Source organism: Homarus americanus, unplaced genomic scaffold, assembly GCF_018991925.1.
Source record: "Homarus americanus isolate GMGI-L3 unplaced genomic scaffold, GMGI_Hamer_2.0 scaffold60559, whole genome shotgun sequence".
NCBI lineage: Eukaryota > Metazoa > Arthropoda > Malacostraca > Decapoda > Nephropidae > Homarus > Homarus americanus.
Genome location: NW_024752976.1, coordinates 97,998 through 110,703, shown reverse-complemented (window position 1 = coordinate 110,703; position 12,706 = coordinate 97,998). Strand labels below are relative to the sequence as shown.

General features: G+C 47.1%; 2 protein-coding genes across 2 annotated transcripts in view; both read right to left on the bottom strand.

Annotated features, from left to right (window-relative positions):
- Window positions 1–334: 334 nt before the first annotated feature.
- On the bottom strand, window positions 335–5,505 carry LOC121855234 (neural-cadherin-like). The gene is made up of 9 exons (XM_042350114.1): window positions 5,083–5,505; window positions 4,623–4,874; window positions 4,165–4,512; window positions 3,737–4,067; window positions 3,354–3,543; window positions 3,002–3,234; window positions 2,503–2,709; window positions 2,048–2,302; window positions 335–1,529 (listed from the first exon to the last, which is right to left on the bottom strand). Exons 1-9 carry the CDS (start codon window positions 5,215–5,217, stop codon window positions 1,195–1,197), a joined length of 2,286 nt encoding a protein of 761 aa, XP_042206048.1. The 5' UTR covers window positions 5,218–5,505; the 3' UTR covers window positions 335–1,194.
- An 840-nt stretch (window positions 5,506–6,345) lies between these two features.
- Window positions 6,346–12,706, bottom strand: part of LOC121855233 (putative neural-cadherin 2) — a 77,540-nt gene continuing 71,179 nt past the window's right edge. The window contains exons 12-17 of the mRNA XM_042350113.1: window positions 11,940–12,142; window positions 11,388–11,551; window positions 7,985–8,153; window positions 7,554–7,880; window positions 7,137–7,292; window positions 6,346–6,724 (exon numbers count right to left, since the gene is read on the bottom strand). Of these exons, the coding sequence (XP_042206047.1) occupies window positions 6,581–6,724; window positions 7,137–7,292; window positions 7,554–7,880; window positions 7,985–8,153; window positions 11,388–11,551; window positions 11,940–12,142 (1,163 nt within the window). The 3' untranslated portion in view covers window positions 6,346–6,580. The remainder of the gene's footprint in view (window positions 6,725–7,136; window positions 7,293–7,553; window positions 7,881–7,984; window positions 8,154–11,387; window positions 11,552–11,939; window positions 12,143–12,706) is intronic.

Sequence of the window (12,706 nt, the reverse complement as noted above, 5' to 3'; positions counted from 1 at the left end):
GTGTGTGTGTGTGTAAAGGCTTGTACACTATGCCATATATTTTCTAACACGTCATAATATTGATTTCATTCCTGTCACACAAAACTCCATCATAAACAATAACACAGTGACACGTTATATCACCTGAAGATCAAACACCCTAACACTACCTGAGGGTTAGATAAGGTTAGATAAGGTTAAATAAGGTTAGATAAGGTTAGATAAGGTTAGATAAGGTTAAATTAGGATTACACTATGTTCGGTTACGCTATGTTAATCCCAAGGTGAAATAAACCTTGGGTGTCTAATCTTCAGGTGATCTCTACCATTAAAGGATAATAATAAACACTTCACATGAGCATATAAGTATAATGGAGATATTCTATAAACGTATAAAATAGTCGGAGATACATTTCCTCTGTTGACAAAGGTAGAACGTGTACACAAAAACCAAAAGTTAAAACAGTAATTAGACACAAAACCATTTCACAGCCTCAGTTATCCCCTACACGACTATGTTAAAAATTGACTTTAGTTCGTCATTCTCAGATCTCTATAAAATGGTTCTCTTGTCACCCTTGAAGCCAGTCTGTCGTCACCACTGGAGCGAGGAGGGTGAGGGTCGCTCTAAGATACTTACTGTATAACCCTGTCTCTGTTGTCTAGGCAGTGTTTTAAAACGATTGTCAACTTGGTGTGAGACGACTATCGTTATGTTTAGGTACTGCGGGTAGTAAGAAGCAATTCAAGGCCTTATGGCAGGGAGTTTAAAAGGTGCAGTAATTAAGTGAGTGGGTTAATTGTCTTGCATTAACTCTCAGTGAATAGTGTGATGGCGCTTAATGATCAGTGATGGTAGTTTGATATCCAAGGAAGCAGTTATACATATTTTTTTAATTAGTGAATGTGATGAAGGACCAAATCACGACTCTTACAGGAAGGAAAACACTAATAAATAATTCTCTTACCAGTTTGATTTTGTAGTTAAACTGTTTCCCCAAGAGATGAGAATCGCGTAGATCAGCCCAGATCAATGCTTCCTGTACTTTGAAATTTAATACTCCAGACATATATTTACATCATGGTTACAAAATCAACCAAGTAAGAGTTTGAATCTTTATCGTGCTTCATTTGATTCTATTAAACATCATCAGTGTCTGTCTCTCTTGTCTGTCTGTCTGTCTGTCTGTCTGTCTGTCTGTCTGTCTGTCTGTCTCAACACACTGTTAACTGTTCCTCTTCACCACGAGTTTTTGAGATGCGTCCGGGGGAAGATTTGGGTGTCAGCGTCGTGTCTGGAGGAGATGAACTCAGAGCTTTACTCACTATGGAATAAATTTTGCCTTTCGTACACTGCGGACTTATACTCTGTGCCCGACTCTTAGCTGTTGGGGAGTCTTTAGTCCTCTTGAGGCTCTGATCATCTTGTTTCGTCAGTAGTAAAGGGGACGTCGTCGCCTCTGGTAGGTTCTTGAGTAAGTCCATCACCTCCAGGAACTCAGGAACTATTGGTTTTATGGTTCCTTCGTCAGATTGTTCCTCTCTCAGACCTGCCCGGGAGAAGCCATGGTGGAATATGAACAAAATAATGAAAAAAATATCAAACTAACTTTATGAATGACAAACAGACACGGTAGATAGATGACTATTATATAAACTATTCAATCCAGGTAAAATAATGAAAGTTTACAGATAATAGATGATAGAATAGAACATAAAAAAACCAATATAGTGATAATAACTAACATGATAGACTCCACAATAGGCTTAGTTTGAGCCAAGTGTGTTTACGAGTCACTGTTTGGGTCATTAACAAGATCTCTGATTGACTACCGACACCCACCATCGACATAAATGACCTATAATGACCTCACCTATTACCTTATACCTTACACTCTACAGAGGTGTTCCTAATTACCTTACACATCGTCCTCTGTGGATTATTATCAGTGATGGAGGTTGGATTACTCTCGTATCTCTCTACAAGGACTAAATTTGGCTGCTAATGACTCGCTAATAACTGGTACTTGAGGTTAATGGTTGTTTAAGTGTCTGTCTGGTTACTGACCTGATAAAGCAGACGAGAGAGAGCCGGCGGAGGAACCATCACCCTCATAAGCATAAGCCCTGAGGTCGTCCTTGGCTGGTAGAGGGTCAAGGCCAACCAAACTCACGCCTTTCATTACGCCAGTGGATTTTACCGGTACGCCCACGCCACCCGGTATACTCGAAGTTACCGGTACTACTGTGGCTTTCGGTACACTGGCACTGACTGGGAGACCGGTAGTGTAGGAACTGTCTTGACTGGCGGCAACTTTTTCTCCTAAAGTGAAGTAGAGCGTGAGGCGATGCTGACTGTGTGTGATGATTGCTGCGTTGGGTTAGGTTAGGCTACACATATGTTAGGCTAAGTTCAATTTGGTTACGTTAAGTTAAGTTTAATTTGGTTAGGTTACATTAGGTTATTGTCAAGAAACTAATATAACAACACACTAGAAACATCAACAAACCCAATTAGTTTACCTTTCCCAAGCGGTGAACACTGAGCTTGAGGGAGCTTAAGCTGTAAACACTCGAGAAAAGCTTTGTGTTGGGCATCTCCTTGGTCAGTGTCGTGTGTGGCGCCCTTCACCTCCACCACCGTCTCCTCCTGGCTGCTCTCACCTCCAGCAGCCTCCCGCAGGAACCAGTGTCGCCTCAGTCTCAGTGATATGACCAACCCCATCACCACTGTCAGTAGGATGAACACCACGGTGACTTATTAGGTGTTACCTCATTAGCTAGAGCGTCTGATGGTGTACTCATAGTTATGCTGAGTGTACATGGGTAAGTGTACAGGGGTAAGACGTGTACAATGAGGGAGGCAAGTGCACTATTCAACATTGTGTGTGTGTGTGTGTGTGTGTGTGTGTCTTTGATGGGACTTCTAATACATAATTGTTATTACGTGTTACAAATATCATCTACTGTAGTCAAGGTGCTTAAAGACTTTTAGACAAAGGCTGACTGTAAGATCACTGACCCAGGAGGAGGAGAGAGACGGCGGCAGTAGCGATGGCCACGGGGGCGGTAAGTGGGTGGCCCGCGGTGGCCAGGTTGGTCCACTGGCAGTGGTCACCAGCGTGGCCCGGGCCACACACACACTGGAACCCGGGCCGCAGGTTGTAGCAGGTGCCGCCGTGTAGACATGGCCGCCACACACACTCGTCTAGGTCCTGACAGCTGCGGCCCACCAGCTGTCTCCTTGAACCACAGCTGGAGAACAGTAGTGTTATTACCACACTTATACAGCTGGTGAACAGTAGTGTTATTACCACACTCATACACAGATGGTGTTCGTGTGAATGTTGTACACAGCTGGAGACAAGACCCACCTGCAGGTGGTGGCGCCCCAGGTGGAGACGCAGGAGAGGGGGGCGTCACAGGTGGTGTTGAGGCAGGCGTCCGGGGCATTACAGCCAGATTCTACATTCTGCCAGGTGGTCACCTGCCCCCAGCTGGTACCATTTACGGCAGGCGGCAGCGGCAGGTGGCGACCCGATACTCGCACGTCGTCAATACAACCTGACGCACGGCAGAGGGGGTCGGGGGGGGGGCACCATATTACAGGATATATTTGAGGTGTTTATCACAGTAATATAATATGAGTACAGTTTATAGCGCCTGAGTCTGAACACGTTATATTTATTAAGTGATAAAGAAGTGACAGCAGAATGACCCGACATGTTGTGTGAACACCAGCTGTAGCGCTACTTACTGCCCTTCAGGTCATCCAGCACGTTGACCACCGCCACGCCCACAACTTCCGGCATGCCGCCCACACTCACTCCTTCAGATAAGTCTACGTCAGGAGGTAAGTGTTTGTCCTCGTCACCCTCGTCTTCTTCGTCAGGTTGTTCCAAAGAGACGAGAGACTCGTTACGTCGCCAGCCATCACCGTCGTCCACGCTCACCACCAGGTTGTGTCCGTGACGTTCAGCCCTGACGGTGTGCCAGGCGCCGTCACCCACCGGCCGCCCCTCCACACAGGCCACCCGCGCCGCCCACCTCGCCCCTGACACTGTGGCACACATGACTCCTCCCCGCACCTGTAGAGTATAACACACACACTAATAATAGAGAACAGGATCTTGATATATGGAGCAACATGAGACACCTTGACACAGGTAACGGCGGCCAACATACGTATAGGGTGAAGGTGGAGGCGTCCTGTTGTGTGGCCAGGTGCAGCAGAAGGCCGTGACGGGTGCCGCGGGTCCTCACCCTCAGCTGTGCCGTCACCACCCGCGGCCCCGGCGTGAAGGACAGCGCCAACCTGACGTAGGACGACGACCCTAAAGTGGCGGGCACGGTGGGCGTGGCACAGGAGGGACCCGCCCACCCTGGCTCACACTCACACTCAGGGTGGCTCAGACCGCCCACACACTGGCCCTGGTGTCCACAACTGCCCCGAGTGTCCCGACAGGCCGCCTCCTGTGGCCGACAGCCGCCCTCACTGTTCCTGCTGTAGGCGGGCTCCCCCAGGTCCACCAGCTGCAATAAAGCTGCGTGAGAGTTAGCTGAGGCATCGTCTGCCTCCCCCGTCACCACCACCGCTGGTGTAAGAGTCACAGTGTGTCAAGCGTCATCGGTCATGACCTCACCTGACTGTTGACTGTGAGGTGTGAGACGCAGCCGTCTAGTGGGCGGGGTGTGGGCGCCTCACTCCATCCATGGTGGGCCGGGCTGGGGGCCGTGTGGGCCAGCCCACCGACTTGGAGGGGACCTGGCCCTACCCACGCCCCCACGCCCTCAGGGTTGGGCCAGGACGCCCGCGCCACACAGTCAGAGTCGTCGAGTGTGTCGTTGTCCCACCCGCGGCTGTGACCACACACGTTCACCATCACGGCCACACCCTGTACCAACACCACACCTGAGGCTCCTCTTATTGATGTAATTAATGTTATATCAACACTCTTAATGACTGAACAAATAATTAACTTAGTTTTAATGAAGACTTTCTAAAACAAGTAAACAAATCTGAGGATATAAATATTTCATACATAAACACGAGGGGGAGGGGAGGGGAAGGGGAGGGTGTGACAGTTACAACAGTTAACTCACGTGAGGGTGGAGGTGGAGGTGGATGGTGTGCCAGTCACCGTCGTTGACTGTGGTGTTAACCTCCAGCTTAACCGCCCCCGCGCCTCCCTCCAGCAGCAGCTGAGGCCGCCCACGCCACACTTGCAGAGCCAACATGGGCGTGGGCGGGAGGTTAGGGAGTGGTGGGGCGGGTGCCAGGGGGCCGGAGTAGAGGAGAAGGGCGTGTGGTCGGCGTGTGAGGAGCTTAAGAGATATAGTTGTGGGGAGGCAGGGAGGGAGAGGCCTCACCCACGCCCACCCCGCCCCAGAGAAGGTCCTGCCCAGCACCTTACACCGCGCCCCCCACGACCCCCCAGGACACACACACCTGCACACACACACATCTCCGTCAGGTACACATGTATGTATCCTTAACACATATTATACACAGCGTTAATACAAGTCCATGTTAGTATATCAACACCTGTCCCCACACACACACACAGACACACACACACACACACACACACACACACACACACACACACACACACACACACACACACACACACACACACACACACACACACACACACACACACACACACACACACACACACACACACACACACACACACACCACACACACACACACACACACACACACACACACACACACACACACACACACACACACACACACACACACACACACCCACACACACACACACACACCCACACACACACACACCCACACACACACACACACACACACACACACACCACACACACACACCCACACACACACACACACACACACACACACACACACACACACCCACACACACACACACACACACACACACACACACACCCACACACACCACACACACACACACACACACACACACACACACACACACCACACACACACACACACACACACACACACCACACACACACACACACCCACACACCACACACACACACACACACACACACACACACACACACACACACACACACACACCACCCACACACACACACACACACACACACACACACCCACACACCCACACACTTCCACCAAATGTACAGTTTGCCCTCTGTGTTAAGTGTGTGTTAAGTGTGTGTTAAGTGTGTGCGGTGTAAAGTGTGTTGTTTCTCTTGCTGGTTATTTGTTCTTCTATGTTTGTGTGTCTTCTTTCTTTCTTTCTTTTTTCTTCCTCTCTAACTGTCCGTTTCTTTACCTGTCTGTCTGATTGTATCTCTCTCTCTCTCTCTGTCAATTACTGTCTCTCTCGTTCTGTATCTGTCTCTTTTTCTGTCTCTGTGTGTGTTTCTCGGTCTGTCTCACAGTATCAGGTGGTGGTGGCGTATACAGTAACAACAGTGAAAGGTTAACGAGGAGAAGCCACAGGTAAAATTCCCTCGTTAGTTCCCGGGTTCATAACTTTATCTCCCGTAACTCTCCTGTAACCTAACCTAACCTAACCTGACCTGACTTAACCTAACCTAACACTTGAGTACTTGGGATACATCACCTGTTGCCGCTGGATGAAGGGAGGCAGCGCCCACCGTTGAGGCAGGAGATGGGCGTACACGTCTCAGGTTCGTGGGCGTGACAGTCGCTAGCCCGGGTGAGGAGGGGCGTGACCAGGGAAGTCGTGTTGGTGTCCACTACCTGTTGATGAGGTGAAGTGTGTTGATTACCTGTGTGTGTGTGTGTGTGTGTGTGTGTGTGTGTGTGTGTGTGTGTGTGTGTGTGTGTGTGTGTGTGTGTCATGTACGTGTCTTACATAAACTAGATAAACTTATAGAAACAATTTAAGTTAGTGTGAATCATCCCTATCCAACAGAGTGTCTCATATGATAGTTAACTCATGATCTTATCTTTAACAGAGTCGGCAAAAAAATGATCAAATCTTAATAAACAAAACATTAAACTAATCTTGGTTATTTTTTTTTTGCATCACTGTATATTTTCCCCTTAAAAGTCAATATTTTTAATTACCAACAAACTTTTTAATATTTGGTGATGTAATGTAGTGTTGCCGCCGTCATCTCTGAGTTATATATTTCTTTGTATATATTACCTGGAGAGGGAGGGTGGTGGAGGCACGGGAGGCGGCGGAGGAGGGGTCAGGAGGGCCGCCGTGGTGGAGGGAGGGATGTGGAGGGCCTCGTACCCCTCCATTAGACCCACTCGTCGGGGCCTCCACCACCACCGTCAGGTTGGTGGCTTCCTCCAGCTGTATACGGCAGGGAAAAGACAGACAGACAGACAGAGAGACAGTTTCAGATATAACATAACCAACAAACATAAATTCATATAACCATAGCAACAGCAACATAATCTTACATCATATACATTTAATTTATAGGATCTCTATTTAATCCTGTGACTGAGGAGACTAGACCTTCTACTGGAGCTTGTGATTATTACTTCAGGAGGGTTAAGAGAACTACTGAAGGAGGAGGAGGATAAAGACGATTGACTCTCTGTGCCTGACCTGCTGTGCGTGTAGTGCCAGAAGACCTTGTAGCTTGACGGGGTCCATAAAACCTGCTGGCGTCTCCCTCACGCTGACCCACACACAGGCTGAAGGGGCGTGCTGGGGGTCACTTAACCAACCTTCAGGAGTATCACGGGGAACTTGTGGGTGTTGTCTGGTGGGTGTCGTCGAGGCGGGGATATATGGGGGATGTTGTGGACGAGGGTGGTCTAGGTGGGCGGGATCTGGGTGGGTGTAGACACTGACCACTTCTACTGTATGGGCGGTCTCTCCCACCACCCTCAACACGCCCTGTATCACCCGTCCCAGGCCGCCCCCGCCGTGCTGCTCACCACCACAACAAACACAGAGCCACAGCGTAAGAGACAAATCATATAATCAACAACTTTCATTTAATTATCATAAGTAAACAAAGTCTTTACAATCACCTCTGGCGTCCATCCCCGGGTGAGGTGGGCGGGCGTAGTGGGCGTGAGAGTGACGGGGGAGGCGTGGGCTAGGGCGTCAGGAGTCAGCACCTTCACCGTTACCGTCACATTGGCTGCTACGTCTCGCTGCCCCCACAGATGGTCGCTCACCGTGAACTGAAGCTCATACCTGTAAGAGGGACACTCACCTGGCTTATGGGTCCTGACACACACACACACACACACACACACACACACACACACACACACACACACACACACACACACACACACACACACACACACACACACACACGGGAGAAAAATAATCACAATCCTCACCTTTAAAAACAAAAGAGCAACACAAGAAACTCTACGAAGATCTTTACTAATGCAGGTCAAAGGTCATCACATTTCGAGGGTCAGACGCATGAGAAGATTATGAGGTCATTGAGGAATTCCTGAATGGCATTATGAGAGCTGAGAGTGTGAGGGAGGTGATGATGGATGGTTCTGCTGAGGAGGAGGAGGAGGAGGAGGAGGAGGAGGAGGAGGAGGAGGAGAGGAGGAGTAGGAAGAAGAGGAAGAATAAGTTTGGTATGCACTCCTTATGTATCTCACCTCACCACATTAAGAAGACTGAACGAGATTCCTACAACCTAAAGAAATCGTTCGTTGTCACTGGCCGGGTCTTCATTACCATATATCTCGATAACATAAAAAAAATAACATCTCTCAAAATCTCTTCCCACAAACACCTCTACCACTATCTATCATCGCCTCATAACAACAACAATAATATAGTTACCAATATATATTTTCCTTATAAGTGTTAAATAACTATAATATAACACTAATTAATTATATATACGTGTGTGTTTAAGCCTTACTGAGCCCTGAAGTATTGTGTTGTTAAATAGGTATAATTTTTTGGGGGTTTGTGTTAAAATTCCTTCTAAGATTATGTAAATATGGTAGAGGTGATTTGAGTAAGACGTCCTGCACCTCCTCTAAGATAACCAAACTTTACCTTAATTAGATTTGGTAAAGTTCAGGTAAAGGAAGGACTCAGGTGTGTATGTGTCTGTGTGTGTGTGTGTGTGTGTGGTGTGTTTTAATCATTCTTTTTACTTGTCTATTCCACTATTTTATCTCTCTTCATCTAATTTCTACCTCCCCCCCCTCTCTCTCTCTCTCTCTCTCTCCCCAGCAGCGCCTCCTTCACGGTGTCACCTCAAGTCCCGTGATTAATGTACCAAGCCCTCATCACACACCCTCACCACACCTGTTCGTATCAAAAGATCTCGTTCGCTCAATTAATCACAGATCACTTAAATTTACCCTTCCTTCCATTAGCGAGGTCACTTTTTTTTCTTCTCGTTAAACTCGTAATGTTTCAGTTCGTTTTCCCCCTCGTTAAAGATAAGTGTGTGTGTGTGTGAGTGTGTCTGTCGTTAAGAGAGTGCGTTTGGTTATTAAGTGTGTGTGTGTGTGTGTGTGTGTGTGTGTGTGTGTGTGTCTCCTTTCTTCTATGTCATTACCAACACTACCACCATTACCAACATTACCAACACTACCAACATTACCAACACTACCAACACTACCAACACTACCACCATTACCACCACACCATAACGAGCCCCTCAGTAAGTAGTTCCGTCTAACACTGCCTTTAACCTACAGAAGATATGATATGGTTGACTCCTTGCTCAGTGTTGTTCTGAGTGTGTGGCGGGAGGAGGTGCGGGAGGAGGTACGGGGGGAGAGGCGGGAGGAGTAGAATCTAATATATGTGGGCAACACCAGCTGACTGACATAATACTTTAGATGGTAATAATTTGATTTTCAGGAGACGATAAATTTAGTTTAATAGATTACCCATGTCAGTGTGTGTGTGTGTGTGTGTGTGTGTGTGTGTGTGTGTGTACCACCTTCCTCCTACACCTGCCTGATTGACCTCCCGTATTGGTCAGGTCACAATAGATCACAGGTCACGAGTCATCACCACCAGGCAGATTTCTCAAGCATCAGGGGAAAGTTGGATCCTGATGTCTTGAGAAAATGAGGTTTGTTGATGATAACTTTCGCCTAATGAAAGGTTCTGAGAGAAAGTTAAACGAGGAAGGGGCGGAAAGTCATGGTGTAGAAAGTGAGGTTCATTACTTCAGGTGCGAATGTTATCAGGAGATATCTAATTAGAAAGGCTGTGTGAAGGTGAGGTATTTATCACTCTACCTGCAAGGGCCCGGGGAGGGAACTTCAGGTGTGTGTGTGTTATTACCAGGTATTTAATTATCAAGGTGTGTGCAACCAAGATACATATCACTCCAGGTGTAAAAGGGACACTGTATATAAATTAATATTGGCAACGATAATTAAATTAGCAAGTAAAATTGGTTAAATATATTAATTCTTGAAAGATTCTTGAATTAATTTGCGACACGAGAGATAAAATTTAATATTTTTTATCATATTCAGTTAAAAAATTTCGAATGTAAATATTATATATTAAAAAAACCCGCAAGGGTTCGGTTCTTGAAAGTATTCCTTCAAATTTAAGTACATACATACATACATACATACATACATACATACATATATAGAGCAATAATAACATACAATCTAAAACAGCAGAAACAATTACAAATGTCCAGCGGAAAATTACAACCAAACCCAAGATACAGATTTTCCGCGTTTGTGTGTGTGTGTGTGTGTGTGTGTGTCAGAGGGCGTGACAGGTCGTGGTGGTGAGTCTGTCAGTAGCTCTCCCGTGTCTCAGAGGTGATTAGTCAAAGCCCTTCTCAATCCTTAACAGCTCAGACGTTCATCGACAAGAAAGAGATCCGATCCTTTGTTTCAGATAGCCTTTTGTTTTATATCTTCTTCTTTCGTCTATGATCCGTGGGAGTAATACGATAGATAGTCTTTTGTTTTACTCTTATTTCGTTTATGATCCGCGGGAGTGATGCGATAGATATTCTTTTGTTTTACTCTTATTTCGTCTATGATCCGTGGGAGTAATATGAAAGATAGTCTTTTGTTTTACTTTTCTTTCGTCTATGATCCAAGAGAGTGATGTGATACAGATAGTCTTTTGTTTTATTCTTCTTTCGTCTGTGATCCGTGGGGCTCCAGACCTAAAAGGCTTAATTTTCTTCCACCTTAAAGCTAGGGATAATACCTATTAGGTTTAGTGCTCAATAAAACAGAGGTTCAAAGGGACTACAGACCATTCCGAAGCGGACAGTCATGTTTTATTCTGTTTATATAAGGAGACGAGAGCAGTGGCGGGGTAGAGGTGGAGGTGAGGGAGACCTGAGGGAGGGAGGGGTAGAGATGATGGTGGAGGATAGAGATGGGTGGAGGTGATGGTGGGGAGGGATGGAGGGAAAGGTGGAGATGAGGGAGGGTCGGGGAGACTTACCTGCCGGCTCTGACTTGGCTGGAGGCGAAGATGTCACCAGTACGAGTGTTGAGGGAGAAGAGCGGGTGAGGAGAACCTTGCCAGCGGAAGGTCTTGTCAGCCAGGTCCCAGTCGTCCGGGTCCTCCACGTACACCCGACCCAGGGGCGCCTCCGACCCCCCGCCCTGAGGCACACAACACCATTGGCTCATGTACTGTACCCTCTATACATAGCTCCAGTCGCCTACACTTACACCTGGTACAGTGGCTGGTGCGCTTTGTGAGATGTGGCAACTCTGTCATTGATTACATGGAACTAAAACTCCCAGAATACCCAAAGGAACCTCACAATATTACCTAGACTAAGATTGCTAGATAAACAAACACAGAGTTGCTACATCTCTCAAAAATGCATCAGATACTGTACCAGGTGTAAGTGCAGGCGACTGTACATATAAATATAGTTATATATAAAAGTAAAAATTCAAGTAAATATTGTGAGACCTTGGAACTAATAACATACCTGTGACACACCTGACTCCCTCCACCTGTTGGTAAAGTTAATTAACACACCTGAGTCTTCCAGAGGTAGACGGTCTTGGCCGCGGGCTTCATGGGGTTGTCGTTGATGTCGTCGACGATGATGGTGACGGTGTGGGTGGCGGCCATCCCCCCAGCGTCAGCCACCAACACCCCCACCAGCAGCTGACGGTGTTCCTCCCTGTCCACGGCGCCTACTGTCCACACCTCCGCCCCTCCCCGTCCACTGTCCAGGTCTGCCACATGACAAGTTAAGAGGTGAGGTTAGTTAATTAGAGAGAGAGAGAGAGAGAGAGAGAGAGAGAGAGAGAGAGAGAGAAACACCCACACACCACAAACAACCATTTAAGACCAACAAGAAAATTCTCATCTCAACCATCGTCTGAAATACCTCCAGAAATTACATGTAGAATATCATAGTCAAATTAAATACAAAAAAATACAACAAAAAACACCACCTTTACCACTCTTGGCTCCTCCCGTCTGCAGGAAGCCATGAACTTTTAACATTTACCAATATTACGAATCATTTTTTTTCTCCTGTCGAGGGAAGTGGGCGGAAACTAAAGGGATTGAATCACGAAAATATCCAATAAACACGAGAGATTCCTTTTATCACTCACCCCCCCCACAGGATGTAACACTCACCCCCCACAGGATGTAACACTCACCCCCACAGGATGTCACAGGATGTAACACACACCCCCCACAGATGTAACACTCACCCCCACAGGATGTAACACCACCCCCCCACAGGATGTAACCTCCACCCTCAGGATGGATGTAACACCACCCCTCAG

Coding starts and splice junctions, on each gene's coding strand:
- LOC121855234 (XM_042350114.1), bottom strand. CDS start 5,217: ATGTTGGCTCTGCAAGTGTGGCGTGGGCGGCCTCAGCTGCTGCTGGAG. Junction 3,235..3,353: donor TGGGGCGCCACCACCTGCAG/GTGGGTCTTGTC, acceptor ACTGTTCTCCAG/CTGTGGTTCAAGGAGACAGC. Junction 2,303..2,502: donor GTGTTCACCGCTTGGGAAAG/GTAAACTAATTG, acceptor ACTTCACTTTAG/GAGAAAAAGTTGCCGCCAGT.